Source organism: Euleptes europaea, chromosome 11 (assembly GCF_029931775.1).
Source record: "Euleptes europaea isolate rEulEur1 chromosome 11, rEulEur1.hap1, whole genome shotgun sequence".
Lineage (NCBI taxonomy): Eukaryota > Metazoa > Chordata > Lepidosauria > Squamata > Sphaerodactylidae > Euleptes > Euleptes europaea.
In genome coordinates, this window is record NC_079322.1 from 40,269,826 (window position 1) to 40,295,737 (window position 25,912).

General features: G+C 43.2%; 1 protein-coding gene across 3 annotated transcripts in view; it reads right to left on the reverse strand.

Moving 5' to 3' along the window:
- Positions 1-25,912, reverse strand: part of CREB5 (cAMP responsive element binding protein 5) — a 219,455-nt gene that overhangs the window by 186,868 nt on the left and 6,675 nt on the right. For 2 of the 3 annotated variants that reach the window (XM_056857523.1, XM_056857524.1), the window contains exons 2-5: positions 25,487-25,613; positions 22,079-22,150; positions 17,599-17,692; positions 4,630-4,751 (exon numbers count right to left, since the gene is read on the reverse strand). In XM_056857523.1, coding sequence (XP_056713501.1) covers positions 4,630-4,751; positions 17,599-17,692; positions 22,079-22,132 — 270 coding nt within the window. In that variant the 5' untranslated portion in view covers positions 22,133-22,150; positions 25,487-25,613. Of the gene's footprint in view, positions 1-4,629; positions 4,752-17,598; positions 17,697-22,078; positions 22,151-25,486; positions 25,614-25,912 lie in introns of those variants that run through there. The other variant, XM_056857525.1, reaches the window with a different exon arrangement.

Here is a 25,912-nt window from a genome sequence, read left to right on the forward strand (position 1 = left end):
ATCCTACACAAAGTTATACCTTTGTAAGTCTATTTGAGAAGGTTGAAAATTTCCTTAGGATTGAACTGTCAGTCCACCTTGTTTTGTTTCCTGATTTCTTAGCAGTGAATCACGTTCAAAACCACAAGAGAGAAACACCATCTCTAATGCGTACCCTTGTCACTTTCAGCAGCATGACTAGCAACCTTATAAACACTGGAAGATCAGAACGGAATTCTGTGTACCTATTGAATACTTGCCCACTTTGACACTTTTTGACAAGGGTGCTTCCAGAAAGAGAGTTTTCCAAATCTCAGCAACACCCATAAGCAGTACTCTGGAGAGGCGGCATAAAATTCTGCTAAATAAATAAATATAGACATGCACCAGTCTCCGCTAGTCCAGACAAAAACCTGGAAACTAGCATCAGAACAGAGAGCAAAGTCTATATGAACAAATAGAAAGACGGACTCTAAAGAACGTGAAGAATGTAAACCTGAAGCAATTCTGCAGGTCCTGTAAGACTGAGATGTTCCGCCAGGCCTACGGTGGAGGACAGTGATGGTTTCCATCTTGCTGGCCTCCCCTCCTCCCTTCCTTTCCTTTTTATCATTTACCTAACCTATTTATGTAATCCCCATCCATTCCCTTGCTGAGGTATTTATTGTTTTCCCCTTATTCTTCCCTCTGAATGGGTTCCCACTATTATTTATTGTGATATGGTTTTAGGGCACCCTGGAAATTTTTAAAGAGACACTGTAGTTTTAAACTGTAAATCGCCTGGTTTTTTAATTGTGCTGGAATGTTGTAAGCTGCTCTGAGCCTGACTGAAAGTCGGGAAAGGGCGGCATACAAGTCAAACAAACACATTAAAAATATCTGTGTGGATATTTTCTCCAACACTCTGCATTCATCATGTGACTACTAAATAAGCCATCTGTGAGTGAAGGGGTCACTGGTTACACTAATGCACCAAAAACTGGTGGAGCAGATGAGTGCAACACTGACCTTAGTGGTGCGCATTCACTGCTTTCGTTTCTCACCCAGCTACAACGTGACATCACTGCACTTAACAAATAAATGTCCTTCTGCATGGGATCGGGGACAGCTTAGAAAGTTGTTGGACATTAAACAGTTCAGAATTTTAAAGACACTGCTTAAATTCACAGAGAAATACAGACAATGTTGAGAGTAAATTTTGAATTAGAACTCAAATATATGTTGTTGGGCGTAAACCCCCCCCCCCAAGGGAATTCTATTAACAAAGAACTTTATCAATATGCAATGTCTGCTGCCAGAACTGTCTATGCCAGGTACTGGAAATCCAACACAATACCAGCCACTACAGAATAGATCAGCAAACTCTTTGATTTTGCATTAATGGCCAGACTAACTCACCTATTAAAAATGAACTCAATGGACGAATTTACGGCAAAATGGCAACCTCTATATGACCATTACTCACGTGCCATGAATATTTGCTAGAAATAAGAAGTTTAGGGAATTATTCTACAAACTACTCAGCGAGTGTTTATAACAATGGCTATATGTTTAAGATGTTATTTTGATTTGATGATAGTTTAGACTATGCAATGCTCGGAAACAGACATATATCTGATTTCTCCCCCCCCCATTTTTACTTTCTTTATCCCTTTATAAAAATAATAAAATATATATTTTTTAAAAAGATACTGCATCAGTGGACCAAATGTACAAAGAGTGGGCCTTTCCCCTCTCACCTCTCTCAGCCTCTTAGGAACCCTGGTAAAAGCTTCAAAACCTGATGGCATAGCAGACAGGAAATTTATGACACCCTCTTCCTCCTCATACCCATCTCCCCAAAACACAAGACAAAAGTTACAAGGATTCTTAGATTGCGATGCAATGACCCCCTTGAGAGAGTCTAGCCATGATAATTACCTGCACTGGCATAGGAGATTGCACAGTTCAATGTTATTATAACTAATACCTTGAAACCATGCTACATTTGAAACCCGCTAGCAAAGTACTGTGTAAGAGATTTCAAAAGACACTTTGAGCTCACACCTCCCACCATAGTAAAGATATACCTACTTCAAACAGAGCAACTTATACTGTCCAAAGTTGGATGCCGCTTGCTCTTTTCTCAGTCATGCACAGAATACAGGTGAGGCTTTACTATGCAGATCTTTTAATACAGTTGCTCCAGTTATTTGGTAGGGAAGGAATATAGATAGTCCCAGCTTTGACTTTGTTCTTGCAGACCTGCATTCATTGCTACACAGCCAATTTCCCAGCAGTTCTTCACAGGCAGCAGGAAAGGTCATGTGGCTGCAAATATAACCTATGGCAAATGCTCAGGATACTTTATGCTCACGACCCATGTAAACCTAAAACCTGCTTCTTGTGTCTTTGATGAAAACCTGATCTGCCAACACTGTTTACCTTGCTGCTTTGGATTGCAGAGTCTGAGTGATAGTCTCTGTCCGAGACAGAGCTGCTAATTACGGGCTACTGTCATAAAGAGATGACGCCTTGACTTGTGTGTCAGGAAGTTTGCATTCTCCCATATCCTGTTACCAAATGTCATTTGCTGTCATTTTCATTTTTCTCAGCAGCATCTGTGGTTAGAATGTTAGAACCTGGGGTGGAGACACCAGAAACCGTTCTTTCTAAGTGTACCGATTTGATAGCTACATGACCTATTTTCCCTCGACGAGTACTGGCTGCTAGCGTGAACTGTCTCTGCCATTTCTCCCTCTCTCTGTCACCCATGCCTGCCCTTTCCTCTCCTCTTTCCTCTCCTCTCTCCTGCGATTTCCCCCTGTTGAAATTTAAATGGTCATATCCTTGTGTCAGGAAGCCACATGTTATTGTACAAAATGAGATGATGCTGTTAGAGCTCTATCAATGCAACCCTGTACAAAGTTTCTCCAGTCTAAGCCCATTGATTTTACTTTCCTTAGCCTGGAGTAGCTCTGCTGTATAATTGATAAAAGTGTGTAAAAAAAAGTGCAATCCTATGCAGAGCTGCATCCTTCCAAGTCCGTTGAAGTCAAGGGGCTTAGAAGGGTGTAAGCCTCTGTTTAGGACTGCACCGCAATTCCCTCACCCACATAATGCTGGATTTGACTCGCTAATTGTAACCATTTGCCTGCCAAAATGTGTGCTGTCCTTCTGGGAGGATGGATGGGGGGACATTTCAGAGGTGACAAAATTTCACACAGACTACACAAACTACTATGTATAGTCTGTCCGGTGATGAATGACCTAGAGACTGTTTCAACAGATCTACACCCAGAGTGAAGCCATTGTCACTCAAGGCTTACTGTTGCATGTGACAGACACATCAGCATTCACCACTGCGACAAACTGCACTCGGAGGAGTCACCGTGCTACTGACATGAAAGTGTTACTGTGGGTAGGAAATTTTATCTTGCATGAAACTTCCAGCATTGCTGCTGTATGCGAAGGCTCTCCTGTGCATCAAATGTAAAAACAAGCCCTCCTGATTTCCTAAATCAGACTTTACAGTGTATCTCAGAACTGTTTTTTGGTAGAGGTTTATATGAATACCTTTTCAATCTTGCCTAAAACTGTCTATGTCTCTCAGACTTTGCTTGAGTAAAGTGTACAATTCTGATTTCCTGATGCCAAATATTCTATATGACAACATTCCTAAGACTGGAGTTCCACACTTCAAGAGAGTTTCTTTTTTAATTCCACAGCAGCACCCCTCACCACAAAACAAACAGATCTTAAAATTCAGTGGAGGTTCAGAATCAGCCTCATATGGAACAGCAGCAATTCAAATCTATACATCAAAATACTTGACTGTATTGCGGCCTAATTTTGCAAAGTGAAAGAAAGAAAGGGAAAATGAAGGTACTAACTTTAATTGGCTTTTAACATCGTTGTGGTGGATGCTAACAAGAACTCAATTACTCTCCTCTTGCTTAGTCTGATATTCAGTCATTCACAGAAATACTACATCCACACACAATATTAGAAGATAACTGACGTCGTACCCCCTCAGGGGCTATGGCAAAAACCACAGACAACAGCAAATCTGAACCATAAAAGATGGTACTTTTAACCCCACTTTTCAAACAGCAGTAGCAAATGTACTAAGTTTATACATGACAGTTTTCTCCCTTTAAGTTAAACTATCTGCAACTTATTTGTGACCTGTTAGAAGTGCAGGAATCAAGATTTTTCTGCTCACGTTCTTTCCCCACTTATCACAGATAAAATTTTGCAGGAATCAAGATTTTTCTGCTCACGTTCTTTCCCCACTTATCACAGATAAAATTTTGCATGTGCATGGAATGAAAGTTGACGTCCCCTCTGTCAGGAATGTATACACGTTTTCTGCTCTCCGAGAGAGATACAGTTGCAAGGTGGTTTGTGTGAGTGTGGATCTGGTAATCCTATCCTGTTTACAGTTATAAAAGCTGACAAATGGTCTTTCATTAGCTTTACACCTGGATACATGCTCAATTTTATCGGTTTATGAAAGTTTGAAAACATGTCACAATCTGCAGTGCCACCTAGTTTCCAATCTAAACGTTTTTCCCCCTCATTCAGGTAATAGAGCTCTTTCGGCTTTCACACAACATTCTCACAGTGCATAGGAGGGGGAAAGGGTTTCCAGTCTACAAAGGGGCATACCCTTTTATTGGTCTCTTCTTCTTGTGCCTTTCTAAACTCATGCTCTAAGGAGCAGTCTATATCGTTGAAGAGGCCCACTTCCTCACAGTTCTTCAGGAATCGGGTTGGTGTCGGAGTTTGGTCTGAGGAGAAATATCAAAAGGAACTGCAGTGGATATTTGGCAGTTAAGAATGAGGCATTGTCACAGAATATATTACAACATGTAACATTATAACAAGACGTAATATCAATGTAGGGAAGTTATGGTTAGATTATTAGATACATTGTATTATTTATTGGATGTAACTCCTACACGGTTTTGCGAAGTTTTTTTACAAAAGGTAAACTGAACTATTCATAAATTTCCATCTTATATTTTATATCTCCCCATCCCTTTCTGTCTTACATAGGAAAGACAAAAACTCAAGGAACACATGAACACATGAAGCTGCCTTATACTGAATCAGACCCTGGGTCCATCAAAGTCAGTATTGTCTACTCTGACCGGCAGTGGCTCTCCAGGGTGTCAGGCAGAGGTCTTTCACATCACCTACCTGCCTAGTCCCTTTAACTGGAGATTCTAGGGATTGAACCTGGGACCTTCTGCATACCAAGCAGATGCTCTACCACTGAGCCACAGGAAAATAGTGACTCAAGATATGGAACAGCTATGATCACTATAGTGGCTTATTTAGAGATTCAGTGTAAATCATAACTTTATTTTTATTTATTTATAAATAGTCCAAGTGCCCATGGTCTCTGGAAGAGTAGTGGCACTTTTTACTGTGAGCGTAATAATAATTTTTTGTTAACTATATTGATCATCACTTTTTGCTTTTCTGCACCCTCACTGAAAAATAATGTCCCTAACCAACAAAATCAGTTCAAATTAAACCGCTACTTAGGATGACACAATGACCTCTGCTTGGCGAGAAGCAGAAAAAGTGCCTCATCTCCCTGGCACTTGCCCCAACAGTGCCAGGCATTCATGTGTGTGTGTGTGTGTGTGTGTGTGTGTGTGTGTGTAAAGTGCTGTTGAATCACAGCCAACTTATGGCAATCTGGTAGGATTTTCAAGGCAAGAGACATTCAAAGGTGGTTTGCCATTGGCTGCCTCTGCATAGCAACCCTAGTATTCCTTGGGGGTCTCCTATCCAAATACTGACCAGGGCTGGTCTTGCTTAGTTTCTCAGATCTAATGAGAATGGCCTAGACAGGGCCATGCAGGCCAGGGTGCCAGGCATTCACACACTGTTATATTAACTAATCTGGCATGCCTACACATATGTGCAATTTTGAAATCCCACATGTAATCCAAGCATGAATAATATTTTTTAAAGTAAAATGGAGGAGAGGGGGGATGATGTAAGCCACTTCTGGCCCCCATTGGGGGAAAATATGGGGTATAAAAAAAGTAAATACATAATTGAAGACAGAGATTAAAGGCACCTAATTGGACAATAAGTTTGTTGCTTGCCCTCCAAAAAGCTTGCATCAACATACATGGGTTTTCTAGTTGGCCTCGCACTTGAACTATTGATCATATCCAACACTGATTAGCTTCCAAAATTAATATTACATCAGTGACCTTCAGACAATTGCCTGAGCAAAAGTTAATCTTGGTAAGATTTCCAAGGGAACCAAGCTAAAAGAAACATTGTGATCTGCCAGCTCTCCCATTTTGGGTGGAATACACTGAAGGGAAACGTTACTTTGCTCTGTTCTGGTTAATAAGGTTCCCCCAAGCAATGAAAATGATCAAGATGTCCGTGTGGTGAGCTTGCCAGATCAAAGCAAAGCGGGAATGAAGTCCATCTGCTCATCATGTTTTGCAGCTTATTTGACGAAGAAGAGTTGGTTTTTATATGCCAACTTTCTCTACCACTTAAGGGAGAATCAAACCAGCTTAGAATCACCTTCCCTTCCCCACAACAGACACCCTGTAAGGTAGGTGGGGCTGAGAGAGCTCTAAGACAGCTGGCTTCATGTGGAGGAGTGGGGAAACCAACCTGGTTCACAAGATTAGCATCCACTGCTCATGTGGAGGAGTGGGGAATCAAACCCGGTTCTCCAGATTAGGGTCCACTGCTCCAAACCACCGCTCTTAACCACTACACCACCATTTGCAAGCAGACTTGACAAAACTTTAAATCTGAGCTGAGAATTCAGCTCAGCTTTTATAGGAACATGCCCCAGTACAAAATTTGGATTTGAAATTCAGATTCATGATTGCACTTCTTCAGATTCAGAATTTTAAAAATCTGGCATTCCTTAAAAAAAGAAAAGAAAAGAAACAACCATTTCCCACTAAGAATGAATACAGAAATGTAGAGGTGTGCATTTCAATATTTCAGAGGTAAATTTATACCCAAAATTTGGTATTTCATTTAGTCTTGGGGATATCCAAAATGGCAAAAGGCCATGAAATTTTGGTATGTTTTTCAGGCTATTTTGGCTTCATGGTATATCTGGCATCTGAGTCCAGATGCCAGATATACCATCCACTGAAAACAGTGGCAGTAGACCTGGCCTTCCCCACATGGAGGACAGGTCTACTGACACCTGGTATTCCTAGGGTTGCCAGCCTCCAGGTAGTAGCTGGAGATCTCCTCCTATTACAACTGATCTCAAGCTGATAGAGATCAGTTCACCTGGAGAAAATGGCTGCTTTGGAAATTGGACTCTATGGCATTGAAGTTCTTCCCCTCCTCAAACCTCGCCTTCCGCAGGCTCCACCCCAAAATTCTCCAGGCATTTCCCAACCTGGAGCTGGCAACCTTAGATATTCCTGAACCCCAGTTACTTCAAACAGATTCCCAAAATGATACCAATACTCCCAAAATTTCAGGATAATGGTAATCATACCTTTTCTAAAATACTGAAATAAAATTAAAGTGAACTTTTCTGAAGTCAAACCTCAAAGGCAAACGGCTTTTTCAAAGATATCCCTCAGCTCCCTGACCTTTCCCAGTTAGGGTTGCCAACTTCCAGGTACTAGCCAGAGATCTCCTGCTATTACAACATCTCCAGCCAATAGAGACCTGTTCACCTGTAGAAAATGGCTGCTTTGGCAATTGGACAGTATGGCATTGAAGTTCCTCCTCTGCCGAAACCCCAAACCCTGCCCTCCTCAGGCTCCGCCTCAAAAACCTGCCATCAGTGGTGAAGAGGGACCTCGCAACCCTATTCCCAGTCACGAATCCAAATATATGAGCAGAATGGCAACTGCGCAGCAACAGCTAACTAACCTTATCCTTATGGCTGAGCCAAAATGAAATATAAAAATGTCCTATTACTCTACAATTTGCTTACCCTATGCACCTACTAATCCTAAATCATATTCTGAAATATTATGCAAATATATACACAAAAGGGTAGAGTAGAAATCAAGCATAGAATGAGATGCTTGGAAAGGGACACAAGCAGAAGGGTCAGCATGTAGAGCATTAATCAACAGCAAATGGCTAGGCGTCAGCAAGGGGATTGCAAAGCAGCTATGCCTGCCGTTTAGATGGAAAAGGCCAGTATGGAAGTGCTTTCTGTCGGCTGTGCCTGCTTTAGGATCCCATAAGTGCAGACAGGAATCAGTCACGGGCTTTGCTCTTATCCCAGCCCCTGTTCTTTTGGCCAAACCAAGTGGGACACTCATCTCCCTCATCACATGTGGTGCCCTGCTGTATGGGGAATATGTTGCGCTTTTTCAGCCCTGACTACTTTCTGTAGGAGCCAATGGAATTTCAAATATCCCAAATTATTGCAAGGATCTGGAATTGTACATTTCAGATTCCAACATAAAATTCAAATTCTGACATATAAAATCCAGTGAATGCTGAATAATTTTAAATTTGAACTACCCACGGCCAATTTTTTCCACTTAACTGATGATTAGCCCCTTAACCAGTTCTCCTGCAGCAAACTAAGCAACAGAGTTCTAGATAAGATCATAACCTCAGAGGTTTGGATCCAGAGAACTTCATGTGTGAGAGAAAATGCTGGAATAAATTCTACTGATTCCTCCTCTGCTGCTCCCAAGTCATTCTGAAGGGCCCTAAACGTTAGGAGCGTTTATCTGGGGACACAAGGGGATGGAGAAGAAAGAAGTAGATGGCATAACTCCTTTGTGCAAATGGAATTGCGCAGGCCCTTCTTTTGATGCTAGGGCAAGATTTGAGATCCCGTAGCACCTTAGACAACCAGATTCCCAGGGTATAAGGTTTTGAGACTGAAAGCTCCCTTTGTAAGATGCTTGTACCCTGGAAATCTTGTTGGTCTTTAAGGTGCTACAGGATATCAAATCTTATCACTTCTCGGCTTTTTGGCTAAGATCGTGATCACAAATCTTGCTGTTTTGCTGCAGGCCAACACAGCTACCCACTTGAAAATATATTCACTTTGGACGATAGTCAATGAATTCACACATGAAAATTCCTACCCTTACTTTACTTCCATTACAGAAGAAGTCATTGGAATAAGAGATGGAGCATTTCAAGATCCAGGGTAGATGTCTAACAGTGCAATCCAAAGCAGAGGTACACCCTTTTAAGTCCATCGGGTTTAGAAGGGTGTAACTCTGTTTAGGATTGCATCGTAAATCTCCCTATCTAGGATTCTCCCCCACCCCCGAAAGCTAGTAGGTAAGAATACTTGGCCTTGCATACCTTTGGACATTTCACAGATGTAAACCGAATACACAGAGGTAACTTAACACCACTAATTTTACAAAACGTTCAGTTTGAGCTCTACCTCTGCTTCTCCCTTGCCTTGAAAGCCCCTTCCTGGGGTCACCATAAGTCATTGCAACTTGATGGCACATACATACATACATACATACATACATACATACATACATACATACATACATACATACATACAGGGGTAATGGAGCAGGTTTGGAAACCAATGGTGGGTATTGCCTCATCATGTGCTGTCGGGGGGAACAAGAGGAGCCCCTGTGGTGCTGCCACAGCCTCTAGGTTTGCCTTGCACCGAGGAATAGCAGGACAAGGCTGGGGGGGCACATTCATTCCTCCCAATCTACTCTTTGTTGGGAGAAGAGGCAGCAGCTCTAGCACCACCACAGAGGCTCATCTGGCTCCTGACTTCTACCCTGGAAGGAGGCAAAAGGTGTGGTTTGTGCCACTGCTGGCTTGGAGAAATTAACCCTCACTAGAGAGCCAGCGTGGGGCAGTCATGCTGCATACCTATTCTTTCCAGGATCAGAGGAGCATGCTTATTATATTAGGTGCTGTGGGACACAGGCAAGATGGCGCTGCTGCAGTCGTCTTGTTTGTGGGCTTCCTAGAGGCACCTGGTTGGCCACTGTGTGAACAGACTGCTGGACTTGATGGGCCTTGGTCTGATCCAGCAGGGCCTTTCTTATGTTCTTATGTTCTAGTGGTTAAGAGGGGTGGCTTGGAGTGGTGGAGTCTGATCTGGAGAACCAGGTTTGATTCCCCACTCCTCCACATGAGCAATGGAGGCTAATCTGGTGAACTGGATTTGTTTTCCCACCCCTACACATGAAACCAGCTGGGTGACCTTTGGCTAGTCATGCTCTCTCAGCCCCACCTACCTCACAGGGTGTCTGTTGTGGGGAAGGGGAGGGAAGGTGACTGTGAGCTGGTTTGATTCTTCCTTAAGTGATGGAGAAAGTTGGCATATAAAAACCAACTCTTCTAATACGACTAGCACTGCTAACACTGAACCCAGGTTAAGAAATTCCTGGAGATTTGGGGGTTAGGCCTGGGGAGGGCGGAGTTTGGGGTTTGGATGCCATTTTCTCTAGGGAAACTGATCTATGTAGTCTGGAGATCAGTGGTCATTAGGGCTGCCAATCTCCAGGTACTAGCTAAAGATCTCCTGCTATTACAACTGATCTCCAGCCGACAGAGATCAGCTCACCTGGAGAAAATGGATGCTTTGGCAATTGGACTCCATGGCATTGAAGTCCCTCCCCTCCCCAAACCCTTCCCCCCTCAGGCTCCATGCCGAAAACCTCCTGCCGGTGCTAACCCTAGAGTCATTCTGAGAGAACTGCAGGCCCCCACCTGGAGGTTAACAACCCTGGCTGGTATACACTGGGGGAGTGCTCTCAGAGCTTTTCACAAGCTTACTTTGCCAAGGAGATGATAGAATAAGTCAAATGAACCAGCGAGACCAGAACTGGAAGCATTTTTCAAGGTGGACTTTGACTTGCAAAAGTTTTGCCCTCAACACGGAACTTCAGACTAAGCAGACTGCCCTCACAGTAGCCTTGGAAAGCATAGCATGAAGGAAATGTACTGTATTCTTTCCATTAAGCACTGGGAATTGTTAAAACAAAAGATGGGTTTTAAAATATTATTTGTCAGGCCACAATTTGTTTCCAAAGAAAATTAAGCATGATATTGGCTGACCAAAAAAAGAGAAAAGACCAACACCAGAGAGTAGCTATAAAGAAACAACATTTTTATTTTTTAAAAAAAAATCAAAGCCTTTCAAATGAAACCATAGCAAATGTGATTAATCTGCAGTGTAGATATGTGACAAGCTGAGATCCAGCGGGTGTAATTTGATGCCTTATATTTAACAAACTGTTTAGTCTGCTGTACATTTAATAACAGGAATTTGGCTTGTTCAGCTGGAGTGCTCCACTGAAGTTATATTTCAGCCATGTTTTACTTCCATGCAATGATAACAAAATCAGAGGAATGGGAGTGCTGAAACAAAGGCTGCCTATCATGCCGCGGAGAGGTTCAAATCTCTCTCACTTTCCCTTCCCTTTTTTTTATTTTGACAAAGTTTTTATTTCTACTAACTTGTCACATCATTACTCAAGTGTATTAGACAATCTGTGACCCAGGCAGCTGGAATTTTTTCTGTGGTGCCCCAGAACACATGAAGCGAAAGACACCAGATATACAAGTGTTGCTGAGAATGAAGAGGGACTAATTTCACAAAGGACAGGACCAAAACATAAATACAGCCCAAACCAAGCTCAGATGAACTTTATGGTTACCTATTGTTTACGGCCATGATTTTAGAGAATGAGGCCTTGTTTCCATGAGGGTTGCATTGGGGACAGCACATGCAACTACACATCTGCACTGAAATATAGTTTATACAGCTGCGGCTGCATACAACTGTCCAACCAGAAAGAAGTGGAAGATTCCGTTCTTCAAGTTAAGCCAGTACAAAACGAGTGTCTGAAAATGCATCCATTGAACATCAGAACGCTCAAGGTGGCATATTGTTGCCATCTAGCTTCCTAGTCCCATAACATACAAAAAAAAGAGGCATAACATACAAAAAAAGAGGCATGATTTAAATGGGTTTCAAAAGGCTAAAGAACTCAAGGGTGTGTTATGGTTGTCATAGAGATACCACCAAAAAGAAAACAACTTCCCAGCGACAGGCCTTCTCTGCCCAGTAATTGCTCCCATGTGGATGGGAGGCATCCACTTATAAGTATTGGCAAAGAAACTTGCAAAATTATGTTCCTAATCTATTTATTTAGAATTTACCAGATTGGCAACTTGAGACCCATAGGGGAGGAGAGGGGAGGTCCTCATCTGGTCCCCAGCACTGGCTCCTGATGCCAAGCCATAAATTCCTTAAAAGCTAATACTAACGCACATGCACACATGCTATTATGCCCTCAGCTGCTTTGTCCCAAACTGAAGCAAGGCTCTTTAGCACCCTCTCTTCACAGCCTGAACAGCAAGAAGGACTTTGGCAAAGTTTCCTCTTCCTTCTGCAAATCAGCTGCTCTCTCTCCCAGCACCGGCCAAGACACAAGGAAACAATTGGGAGCAGCTGAGATTCCTAAAGGAAAGGCGCTGCTAAAGCCTATGATACTATTCATGCTATGGGAGAAGGGGTTAAAGACCACTTTACCTTTCTCTCAGCTCATGTGTCAGTGGTGAAGCTAACAGTGCTTACTCTTGCTAGGTTAAGAGTGACTCTGTTGAAAGTAAGTTGCTGACTAGTGTCACAACTGAAGTCACCTTATACTGAGCATTCTCTACTGGCTCAGGCTGAGTTCTTTCACGTCACCAACTGCCTGGTCTTTTCAACTGGACATGCCAAGGGTTGAACCTAGGGTCTCCTGCATGCAAAGCAGATGCTCTACTACTGAGCCACAGACACCTCTCCATTGTCCCAAATGTAATAATGAAGCAAAGTGCTGCTATGCCTTAGGGCAAGTCATTTTGGGCACCAGCCCTGGGGCAAGTATAATATGCCCTTGACATGTTTCCCTGATTTTGAATGGAGAAACCAATGGTGGTTTGCCAGTGTACATGTGTGTGTGTGTTAAATGTCATCAAGTAGCTTCTGACTCATGGTGACCCTATGAGTCAATGTCCTCCAGAACATACTATTGTTAGCAACCTTGCTCAGGTCTTGCAAACTGAGGGTTGTGGCTTCCTTTACAGAGTCAATCCATCTCATGTTGGGTCTTCCTCTTTTCCTGCTGCCTTCAACTTTTCCTAGCATGATTGTCTTTTCCAGTGACTCTTATCTACTCGTAATGTGACCAAAAAGATACTCCTGTCGCCATTCACACAGGTATTTTTTGATGGTATAAATTGCCACCACTCATCTCTACGCTAGTACATTCCCTGTTTCCTGGAATATCTGAAGACAGAGCACATGTTGCATTTATTGTCACATTGGAGTTGCTGCCATAAAATGCCTCCTGATGATAGTTGTTCTGGTGATAATGTTTTCAGCAAATACCACCGGAGAGCCACACTACACAGGGCACTCAAGTCATGTATAGTGTGGCACTTAGGTGTTGAATCATGAGTAGGTTGTTCTTCACAAGGGATGTTTGATAGTCTGCAATCATGGAAGCTGTAGAGTTAACTGGAAAATTGTCTTGTGGAAGAAATTAGACTTTGTTAACCTTTTCCACTCTTCCGACCATTCCCCTACAAATCACCCCAGCTACCCGTTTGTATCACAAGAGAAAAGATATAAGAATACTCCTTCTTTGCTGGTTTTGATATTTAATTTACAGCCTTGTTTTCAAGCACACAAAAAATATCATGGACAAGTTGCATGCCACTAGTCCTGACTTACTGCATCACAATGCAAATCTCTATAACCCCTTTCCACATTCTCAACATCCACTGGAGACAGAGGCGGTGAAACACATGATCAGAGGAAGCCATGTTGTATTTGCATCCATTGTGACTGAGAGGCATGGCTATGTGATATGGAAAGAGCCATACAGTCTTGTTGAAACATGTTTCTATTTACCATGATTATGCAAAGACACAGATTTTCTGAATTTGCTGATCATGGAGTTCTTGGGAAGTAGCTGATCTTCACTCAACAAGTATTATTGGGGAAAAAACACTCTTTGGTAATACTATTTTTGATGTATGGAGAAAGATGGGGAGGAGGGATGGAATTTAACTGCTGGAGTTTAGGAATTTTGCACCTGGATTTGCTAAGGGGCAACTGCCGCTGCGATTCTTTGCAGATGCAGAGCACATGAAATAACTTTGCCAAAAATGGAGGGGAGGGAGAAGAGGGAGATGAGATGAATGTCTAAAAGGAAAGTATGTCTAAAGGAGAAAGCCTCTCCCTCCCATATATCATTTCTATATTTCGTTATGAAATCTAAGAATAAACCATCTAACTTTAAGGAATTCACATTTCCTGAGGGGCTAGGTGGATGATGAAACAGCTGCTTTTCAGTATTTCTCTCTGTCAAAGGAAAAACTAATTGTTAAAACGAGGGTAACGAAAATATATGCATCCTAAATTACAGGCTGACTAACCTACTGTTAAACTTGATTGGGTGTGTGGCAAACTAGGTTTGTTCCCTAAATATACAGCCACATGGGTGTGAGAGATTCTAGTTCAGTATGGCTAATACTAGGAAGCTCATTCCTCTCTTCCACTGCCTCTCAATAAGTGTTCTCACAGTCTTACAACTTAGTTACTAACAGTGCCATCATAAGTACAGCCCGCTGACTTCAATGAGCTCAGATGGGTATAACTCTCTTTAGAATTACAGTGCAAACAGGGTGTGTGTACAATTTCCATAGTTGGTGGGGCCTAGTAGAATGGCACCCTCTGGTCCCACTCCTGTTTCCCACGTAAGTTGTCAGAACCTGTGAAAGAGCTCATGCACAAACTGTGCTTGCAGACTCCCTCCACTGGATCAGGAACTGTGCAAATTGCGGCACCCTTGATTGAGCTGACACCTGTCGTTATTTGCATAAAAGTGTACAAATATTGAGTTGAGCCACATGAAGTGTAATATTATTCCCTTTAAATTGTTAACTTGAAGCTTTTTTAAAAAAAGTAGACTTCAAAAGCAACATTTGAAAAATATTTGAGACGTTGCATTGGTACTTTGAAACTGCCACACTGTAAAGGTGTGCAACTTTTTGCACAAAACACTCCTTTGGTTTGTGCACTAGTTAATTGTGACAGGTATAGCTTTTGGCATTGTGATACTGCAGGGAGGAGAGAAGCTGAGTGATCAAAAGCACAACAGACTCTGCGTCCTGCAGCTTTGTAAGTGAGCAGCTCTCTTTAAAAAAAAAAATACTTGATTGAATAAATAGAAAGTACCTCATTAGGCACAGTGTAAAACAGGCGTCCTATGGGATAAGTGCATTATACTTCTCACAATTACATTTCTGCCTTCTGATAAGTGTTCACCTGTAGCTTTTGGGCCAAGGACTTGCAGCATGTCTTCCATGCTCTTGGAAGAAGCTACGAGCAATCCAGATCAGCACCCTAAAGCTAATCTTGAAACAGACACTTTGCCTCTGCTCCTCTCATTTTACAGCCTTTGCTTTAGTGGAAGTACTAATACCCCAAACAGCCTTGAAAAAGCAGGAGCACCAGGATTGTAATGGCACACTCCCAGAACATCAGCCACAATTTAGCGATAAATATGAGCCACCCTATGCCTGTCCCCAAATTTATCATATGAAGCTGTTGTATATCAAATCTGACCATATAGCTCAGCGCTGTCTACTCGGCTTGGCAGCAACCCTCCAAAATCTCATACAGAACAAGATCTGCCCCAACGTCTGTTACCAGAGTACCGTTTTAAACTAGAGTGCTGGGGACACAACTTGGAACCTTTTGCTTGCTGTAACACCAAGGCCTGACTGAAGGGAACCTTCTTATGACTTTTGGAAACCTGAAGTGTCCCTTTTATTGTTGATCGGATCACCCAGCATTTTAAGCACCAGACATTTTCTCTCTTTTATGGCACAAACGGAGGTCAAGCGATTAGATACAAAGGCAGTGAAGGGCAACAAATGTTGTCATTTTGTTTGAACAGAATGCATTTAACAAAGAATGAAATGAAAGCAGAAAAGGGAGGATTTTCTGTATTTCCCCATGCAGGGGAAAAGGCAGATATATGTGTGGGGACACATCCAGTGGTTTTTATCTGAAAAATATCATGAACCCAAAAGGGGTCGCCATAAGTCGGCTGCGACTTGAAGGCACTTTACACACACACACACACACACACACACACACACACATCATGAAGAGAAACAGTCCAGAATTCTTTTTGCCTTTTGCCAGTTTCCCCCTTTAGTTTACAGCAATCAGGGTTGCATTTTGTCAAACAAAATCACATAGCATCTAGGGTTGCCAACAAGCCTGGAGAAAAATGTCCTGTCCTGTTAACAGACTTGAAGGGGTGTTATTTACCTCCAACATTATGATAAGTTTAACTGCCCATTTCCCACACATTAAGCCTCTATTTAAAGCCTCTATTTTTCTCCAGGCCAGCTGGCCACCCCAGACACAGCATACACACTAGTCCATAGACCTGCTTGTTCGGGCATGATCCAAATTATTTTATCTTCTTAAATTCATTTCAGGACTTAATGGACCAGGGCCACTTCCTGGACACCATTTTGCTTCCCACTGAGGAAAATGTTGAACTGGCCATAGTGTGTGATATATATGGCCCAAGTGGTATTTTCACTGGGAGGTAGGGCTGTCAATTCGGTTCGGTCCGAACTGAAAATCAACCGAATTTCCCGATTCGGTGATTTTCAGTTCGGACGGATCCGAACTCAAATCTGGTGGGCAACCGGGGGGGCCGAATTCAGCGAGTTCGGGAGTTCGCGAATAAATTCGGCCAATTCGCCCCCCCCTTCAGGGGAGCCCGCTGAAAGGCGCGGGCTGCCCTTTAAACTGATCTGCGCCTCCCAGCTGGGAGGCTCAGATCAGTTTAAAGGGCAGCCCGCCTCCCTTCAGCGGGCTCCCCTGAAGGGAGGCGGGCTGTCATTGAAACTCATCTGCGCCTCCTGGCCGGGAGGCACAGATGAGTTTCAATGACAGCCCGCCCCCCTTCAGGGTAGCCCGCTGAAGGGAGGCGGGCTGTCATTGAAACTCATCTGTGCCTCCCGCCCGGGAGGCGCAGATGAGTTTCAATGACAGCCCGCCCCCCTTCAGGGTAGCCCGCTGAAGGGAGGTGGGCTGTCATTGAAACTCATCTGTGCCTCCCGCCCGGGAGGCGCAGATGAGTTTCAATGACAGCCCGCCCCCCTTCAGGGTAGCCCGCTGAAGGGGGGCGGGCTGCCCTTTAAACTCATCTGCGCCTCCCGGCCGGGAGGCGCATATGAGTTTAAATGACAGCCGCGCCTCTCCAGCGGAGCCCGCTGGAGAGGCGCGGCTATCATTTAAACTCATGTGCGCCTCCCAGCTGGGAGGCTCAGATCAGTTTAAAGGGCCCCCGCGTGCCTTCAGGGAATCCCTGAAGGCGCGCTTCGGCCGAATTTTCCCCCGAACTCCGGATCCCCCTGAATTACCGGGGATCCGAAGCGGGGGAGTTCGGACTTCGGCACGTACCGACCCCACAAGGGTCAAATTCGGCCGAATCCGAACTGTACCGAATTTTTTTTTTTTGACAGCCCTACTGGGAGGACCCCGTCGGACCACCGCTAAGTGCTTCGTTTATCCTCTGGACATCAACACTGGCTGCTGATTTGCCTTTCCTGGTCTTGTCTTCTTACCTGATAACATGTTATCTGTTTTGAGTGAAGGAAACTTCAAAGTCATTTCATGTTTGTGCCTGTGAATCATCAGATGATCCTCCGTCGGAAAACGCTGTCAGGCAAACACAAAAGAAAATAAGGATTATTTAAGTTCTGAAATATATTTCTGGCAAAGGACAAGGTTGTTGTTTTTCCTTTAAGAAATTGTTCCAGCCATTAAGATGACATGGACAGGGTGTGGGAAAGGTTAAAATCCAATGATATATGCAAGTATAAAGGAATTTTCAAATGTTGTTGAAGGGAACTTATTTTCTATAATGATAATAGTAAAAGCACATAAAAGAGCATCTCCTCCTTCATTTCCAGTGTGTGCATTTTGTTCTTTTATTCTTCCTGTCTACGTTATCTGCTGCCTGTCTACATTATCTTATATTATAAATTGTTTACAGTCATCTGTAGATATTCCTACTGTTTTATAAAATGCCCCTGAGAGAAATCAGGCTTGACTTGTGATTAAAAAAAAAAAAAAAACTATTAATATTTATGATTTTTAAAAATATATATATTTTTAACTGACATATACAGCATACATGTTTTATGGTCATTGCCTTTTGGGAAATTTCTCAAAAACAATTAACATAATTATCTGTCATACTAGCTAAAAGCAGTTTTCTTCCCTACTTGTAAAACTCAACAATACTTACTGCAGGATTAAGAATAATTTTTTTCCTCACTGTGGGGCTTGTCCTCACAAGCAATCTATTGTAGTGGATTGGTTGATTCTGAAGAATTAACTGAGAGCCAGTGTGGTGTAGTGGTGGTTTGGAGTGGTGGACTCTGATCTGGAGAACTGGGTTTGATTCCCCGCTCCTCCACATGAGCGGCAGAGGCTAATCTGGTGAACTGGATTTGTTTCCCACTCCTCCGCATGAAGCCAGCTGGGTGACCTTGGGCTAGTCACACACTCTCAGCCCCACCTACCTCACAGGGTGTCTGTTGTGGGGAGGGGAAGGGAAGGTAATTGTAAGCCGGTTTGATTCTTCCTTAAATGGTAGAGAACGTCAGCATATAAAAAACAACTGTTCTTCTCCTCCTCCTCCTCATAGGGTTGGATTCAGACCACATTTGCACAATAACATTTTCCTGCTTCCCCCCTCCCTGCCTGCTCACAGGAGCTCACAGATCTCCACACAAAACTATTCCTGGAAGATAGGGTACTCTGAGAAACAACATGGCAGGGGAGAAGTCTGGAGTGGGAAGGGGGAATTGGTGGAAATTACCAGTTTGGTCTGGATTCAGCCTACGCAGTCAGAGTGGTTGAAGTGTAATTGAATGGGGGAAAATCAGCATTTTCTTTGAGACTGTGTATAGGAGAGTAGAGAGCAAGTGTGGTGTAGTGGTTAAGAGCAGCAGACTCTAATCTGGAGAACAAGGTTCAATTCCCCACTCCTCCACATGAGGACCTTGGGCCAGTCATAGTTTTCTCAGAACTCTCTCAGCCCACACAAAGGCAGGCAATGGCAAACCACCTCCGAACATCTCTTGCCTTGAAAACCCTATGGGTCTCCATAAGTCAGCTGCGACTTGACGGCACTTTACATTCACACATATGAGAGTATTTTCAGAATCATTCCCTGACTAAATATCCACTCAAGGATTAAGCAAAAAAAAAAAAATTGTTTAAGTTACTCTGTTGACTCATTTATGCACTTCAGCTGCTGTAGTTGCCTGCTGCCACAATCTGAACATGCAGGTACATGCCTTCATAAAAATAAATAGTGTTTGCTATAAGAGTCATGGCTGAGAAAGAGAAGGTACCATATCCTATATATAATGTAATCCAACCTAAATGGAAGGGCCAGTTCACACATACATGATTATGCACTTTCATCATTACCTTATTTGGCCTACAACTTTGCCTAGCGTATCATGCTTGCATTTATTATGCATCAAACATCACTGCCCTGAGAAATTCTTAATTACATTACATCAACAAGAACAACAAAAGACTTATGACAAACATCAAACACTTCCAGTAAAAATAAAAAACAATAAAATTAAAAACAGCACCACTAGCAAACAGCACCGCTACCCAGGCTTGGGGGGAGAGGGTCTAGTCAACTATTCACCAAAGTTCTCATCTCCAGACTACAGAGATCAGTTCCTCTGGAGAAAATTGATGCTTTGAAAATGGACTCTATGGCATTGCACCCCACTGAGGTCCCTGTCCTCCCCAGGCTCCATCCAGAAATCTCCAGGAGTTTCCCAACCTGGATGCGGCAACCCTACCCCCTCTGCCCTGTCGATGGCCAGGGGGGAACCTGGCAACCCTAGGAAGGGGACACAATCTTTCTGTCAGGTGCTTGCCAAGGACATGTGTAATTAACAAAGTGACTCCAAATTCAAGGGAGATTATGTGTCACACGAGTGTATAGCGGTTTTCAGACATAACATTAGTGTGTACAGCGAGATTGCCAACTATATGTATTGTGGGCACACACTACCCACCATTATCCCGAAATGCACAATTTCTACACTGTGGGAACAGGGGCAACACACCTATTTATCATACACACAGCTTCATGACCCTGAAAAATCCAGTGGTCAGTTTGCATGTACCAGAGCCATATGCACATGGTAAATATGTGTGTTGCTCCAGTTCATGGTGACCGTGTGGATCGAGGATCTTGTGTGGTTGATAAGCTCTTGGCATTCACTATTGTAATATTTGAAAAGGATTTAGTATAACTTGATTATTCAAGACCTGATGGTATACTGCTGAGCTTCTGAATTTAGTCTACTGAAAAGGTTTGCTGTTGAAATGGCAGTGTAGTGTTCTACCTGTGAAAACAGCACCAATAGCAAACAGCACTGCTAGCCAGGCTTGGGGGGGTAGGGGGTCTAGTCAACTATTCACCAAAGGCATAAGGACACCATTATCTTGCTTGGAAAAAAATTAAATATTTCATCAGTGGAGAACAGTGAAGTAAGGTGTGGGAGGGCACAGGCTTTGCCTCCCTTGACCTATATATTCCTTTTCTATAATAAAAAAAACACACACACCCATACCCAGTCTTCTTTTTCACATGTATAATAGTGGGGGAGGCCCTCACATAGGTGGATATGATACTTTCCTCATCCTGCCCCCACCCAGCAGTTCAGAAGCTCTTCTGCCTTACAGCAGATTAAGTTCCCAATGCAGAACTTGCATACATGTTTGATCATATGGACCCAGGGATGACCATGGGGAAACCATTATGTTGAGTTAGGCTAAGTACCCTTCCTCCCATATGTTTTAATTGTTGTTTTTATGTTTTCGTATGTGCACTTTAGCTAGGGTTGCCAGGCTGAACATGTTGTTGGGGGTTAACATCACCAGGCAACTATGTCACTTCTGGGGAATACCCAGAACCAATGGGGGTAGCTCTCAGAATCACCAGAAACTATGATTTTACCATAGAATTTCCACTGATTCTTAGATCTACTTCCATTGCAATGTCATTGCATGGGAAGCTCCGGTGAGGTTTTAAAATGTTTAATTTATTTTAATTTTTCATTTTGATGCTGCTGCTGCTTCGAGCGGCAGTGAGGAACAGGAATTCAGGGGAAGGAAAGCCCTGTCCCAAGTGGGTAGGGTTGCCAGCTCCAGGTTGGGAAATAGCTGGAGATTTTGGGGGTGAAGCCTGAGGAGGAGGGAGCGGTCTGCACACCTGGAGTGATGACATCACTTCCGGTTTGACGCAGAAGTGCCACATCATGCTAGGGGATGCTCTAGTGGAGTGCAATTGCAGACATCACACTACAATCAGAAAATGGACTGAACTGGCCTAGCCCAAATTTGGATCCAAAAGCTGGCAAAAATTACACTTGCATTAGTTACAGACCCCTGTAGGAGGTACAGGTGGGAGTAAACCTCTGACGCCTTTAAAATATTTTACAATATATCCCTGCCTATAAATTGAGGGATAAAAAAAATTGGATGTATCTGGAAATTTTTTTTAAAGCTTCATATATAGTCCTTAGTTTTATTTTAAATGTCTACTAACACACAGCTGAATAGCTGTAAGTGCATGTAGGGTTGCCAGGTCACTCCCTCCACCGCCGAGAGATTTTTTGGGTGGGGATCGCACACACCCGGCTGTTAACAATGTGATCCTGTCACTTCCGATTTATTTCCAAAAGCACTGCAACACAATGGGTCAATTTACCACTCAAACCCCCATTTGAGTGGTAAATTGTCCTGTCATACTGTGGTGCTTCCGGAAGTAAACCAGAAGTGACCGGATCGCGTTGATCCTTGCTGTCAGCCGGCAGATGGATTCCAAGCCACCTGGCAACCCTAAGTGCATGTGGAATGGCATAAAATAATTTATTTGTGACAAAACTGATTTTTTTTTTTAAAAAGGAAACATTTTTATGGAATACCTGTCATTATATCCAGAAGTACTATGCAGCCTAGAGCTAGACTTCGGTTTCTATTCCTGTCGACTCAACTCACCTGTGAGCAGCCCGGGGCACTGCAGACAAAAGGCCTCTCCTGCTCCAAATTCATCTTTGATTCCTCATAAATCTACATGTTAAAAGGAGAGGGGGAGAAAGGGAACCCATAAATACAGTTACCCATAACTTTATGAAACATGGAAATAATAGGGCCCCTTAAAAACACAAACAGAAAAGCCTGATAGCTTCAAGCCCCAAGCCCCTCCCCCTTAAAATCTACACTGGCTAAAAGCAAAGTTCAGAGGATCTGAGTTTCTAATGCCCTTTTCAGAACACATTTATGCACATAGAAAGAAGACAGAAAGTCATTTGGCTGTCAGAAATGAATTCTGTTTGGCGGAAAAAATTCACTCCATGTATTATTAGATAATACTAAAATACTATGTTCAGAAATGTCATGAAATTATCCTTTTGCTTTTGACTTTATTTAGTACAGCATTTTAGCGACAACGTTTGAGAATATTTTTAAATCACTAAGAGCATATCTTGAACCATACATCATTATAAATAACAAGAAAATCAACTGAATTATATAAATAATAAGAAAATTTGGGGAAGGAATTTCTCAGCCGAAGAATCTGGGGAGTCACTGTCTGTCACAGTTAGGATTGCCAACATCCAGGTGGTGGCTGGAGATTTCCTGAAATTACAACTGATCTCCAGCTGACAGAGATCAGTTCACCTGGAGAAAATGGCTGCCTTGGAATGTGGACTCTATGGCATTATACCCCAAATCCTGCCATCCTCCGTCTCCGCCTCAAAAATCTCCAGGTATTTCCCAACCTGGAGCTGGCAACCCTAATCACAGTAGACAATACTGAGCTTGAAGGATCAATCAGTGGCATAAGGAGGCTTCGTATGTTCATGGCTGGTGGCCAGTTAATTTCAGAGCGTTTCCGGACATATTCATATAGTGCAGTGTACTGGTTAGAGTTAGAGTGTAGGACGAGGATCTGGGAGACCCAGGTTCACTCTGCCATGGAAGCTCACCGAATTTGGCCCAGTCACTTTCTCTCAGCCTAATCTACTTCACAGGGTTGTTTGTAGGATAAAATGGAGCAGAAGAGAATACTGTTGTGGACTGCTTTTGGTCCCTGGTGCACAAAAAAAGCATGGTGTAAATATTTATCAAATCTGGAAATAGAGCTCTAAAGCAGTTGCTGCTGCTTTTTTGCACTTCAATAAATTGATCCAATTCAATCTATCAGGCTAGCCTAGCCTATAGATGTCGATTAACTTTCTAGGAATATGTTTCCATATTTTTTTTTAAAATAAGGTATTTAAACCATATGACAAGAAATTGTGACACTCATTCACGCTGTCCGATATGTAGCTTAACTCACTTTTAGATGTACATTTCTTGTCAATACAACAGCACATCTTAAACGCCCAGCAGGAGGCTGGTTAAAGTTTGTGAAGGAAAACATCTACATTTCCATATTACCTGCTATTGTAACCTGGCTCACTTTTTCTGCTGGCTTCTGACCACTATTAAAAACAACAATGAACAGAATTAACAGCGCATTCCTGAGCATTTTGGCCGAAAGAGCTCAGGAGGCAAAAAAGGGGCTGCCCCGGCGTAAGTGGGATGGCCACCGTTGGCAGTCCCACTTACACCATGCACAGTGGCCCGCATGCCGGCGAGAAGGCCTGGACGCCATCCTCCCCGCACTGCTCCGGCAGCGTAGCCCAGCGACGCCAGCACAGCCTCGCTGTTCCGGCACCAGGCTGGGAAGGAGCCACCTTTAGGTGGGCTCCTTTCGGGCCAGGAATGCCCCTTTTTTATTTTGGTGAGATAAGCCACATTTTAGGTTGCATGGCACAACCATTCCGCTCAGGAATGCGCTGTATGTAATCATATGGAAATGGGGAAATTTACAGCATCAGGCCCTTGGCGTATGTGCTTTCATAAGGCAAGGCAGACAGAACTGTACAGAAGTACAAAGGTACTCATTTAAGCTTTTCCATGTGGTCAGATGCCCTGCAAAATGTACGGTTCCTGATTATGGTCTACTTACATGCTTCCATTTGTACAACTCTGTTCACACCTTTCACTGGATGTACAAGGCAGGGTTCAGGTCTTGCTACTGTAATCCTGATATTTCCTACCTCCTCATATTCATTCATTCGTGTCCTGGTAGGGTTGCCAGATCCCTCTTCACCACCAGTGAAGCTTGAGGAGGGTGGGGTTTGGGGAGGGACTTCAATGCCATAGAGTTCAACTGCCAAAGTGGCCATTTTCTCCAGGTGAACTGATCTCTATCGGCTGGAGATCAGTTGTAACAGCAGGAGATCTCCAGCTAGTACCTGGAGGCTGGCAATCCTATGTCTTGGCCTGACACAACTTTTGTGTCACAAGTTTCAAAACTTTAGCTGTGGTCATTAGGGTAGCCTGTGGACACATTTGGAATCCTGAGATGGCATGGTGGGCACAGCAGTAAAACAGCTGCCATAAAATGGCTGCTGCAGAAGGCAGAGCCAGCCAGAAAATAATTGCCACATCTTAACTTCAATAACACAGGTTAGATCCTTGTGGTGTGGTGGCAGGATTTAAAAAAAAAATCTGCACAGCCAATCAAATCTCCAATAGTCAATCAGAAGCCTTACTAGGCAAAAGCCCCACCTGGCCCCACCCACTTCCTAAAAACACTTGGTGGGCATCAGAAAAGGTGTTGGTGGGTGAGCCCTGCATTAGGGGGTATGAACCCCTGCAGTGGCAACCAGGAACAGAGCTGTGAAAATTGAACATTTGTGGAGCATTCCTCTCACATCATTTATCAACCACTGAACCAGGGTATGGGGAATTACCAGTTACAGTCTGGTACATATATTGATGTTTACAAAGGGCGAAAATGCATGGTCGCTTTAGCCTCCTTTATTCCCTGTTTCAGCCAGGATTCGGCCAGGATCAAACGCATGCGTTCTCGCCGAACTGCGTTCGATCCTGGCTGAATCCTGGCTGAAACAGGGAATAAAGGAGACTAAAGTGACCATGCGTTTTCACCCAAAGTGTAAGATGTGTTCTATTTACTCGTGTGATGATCACGGTTCCTTATATTGGAAAAAGAGTCTCACTGAATCATGTCTAGACAGAGTGCTGAGGGAGCATATGAGAAAGATCCTCCCTAAATAGGTTGTCTAACAAGGTCAGTTGGGTACTTGCTACTTTGAGCTGTTTTCCGGCTAGCAAGAAGAATCACTGTTGCTGCCAGTATCTTAGCAGGTGCCTTGAGCTACCCAAGGTTGGTTTCTCTTCAAAACAGGCCAGGAGAATGCCATGATTACATTGAACTTGAATATCCTTCAAAACATAATATCTCATTCAGCAGAAATGAATCTTGCAGGTGACAATTTTCATTCCACAGTAATCAAGTTTGTAAAAGTGTTGAATTTGTGCAAGACTTACATTTCACATTTATTAGGAGTGGGTACCACACTGTCCTGCTTACATGCTTCAGCTCTGGACCAAGAGGTAAGCGCCAAGTGAGGAGGCTCTCGCTATTTCAGTTCGGGCCTTTATTGCTCTTCTGATTCTACCAAAATAAGTGGGAACTGAAGGTGAGAAATTTTGTTTTGTTCTGTGAGGAGCTGCATGGGTCAAGATTCAGATAAGTAAAGACATTACTGAGCAGCTGCAAGAGGAGTAATATTCATATCTTGGGGGGTGATATCAGAGCCAATTCAAACATTACACAGAGCTTGGGAAAACTGAAGCAAGAGTGATTCATAGTTCTGCTTTCCTGAATTTTCAGTGGAAAGTGGGAGTTGCCAAACCTACAATTCATGTTGAGTCCATGAGACTCTGCTGTCCAGTAGAGTAAATGGTGGGTCA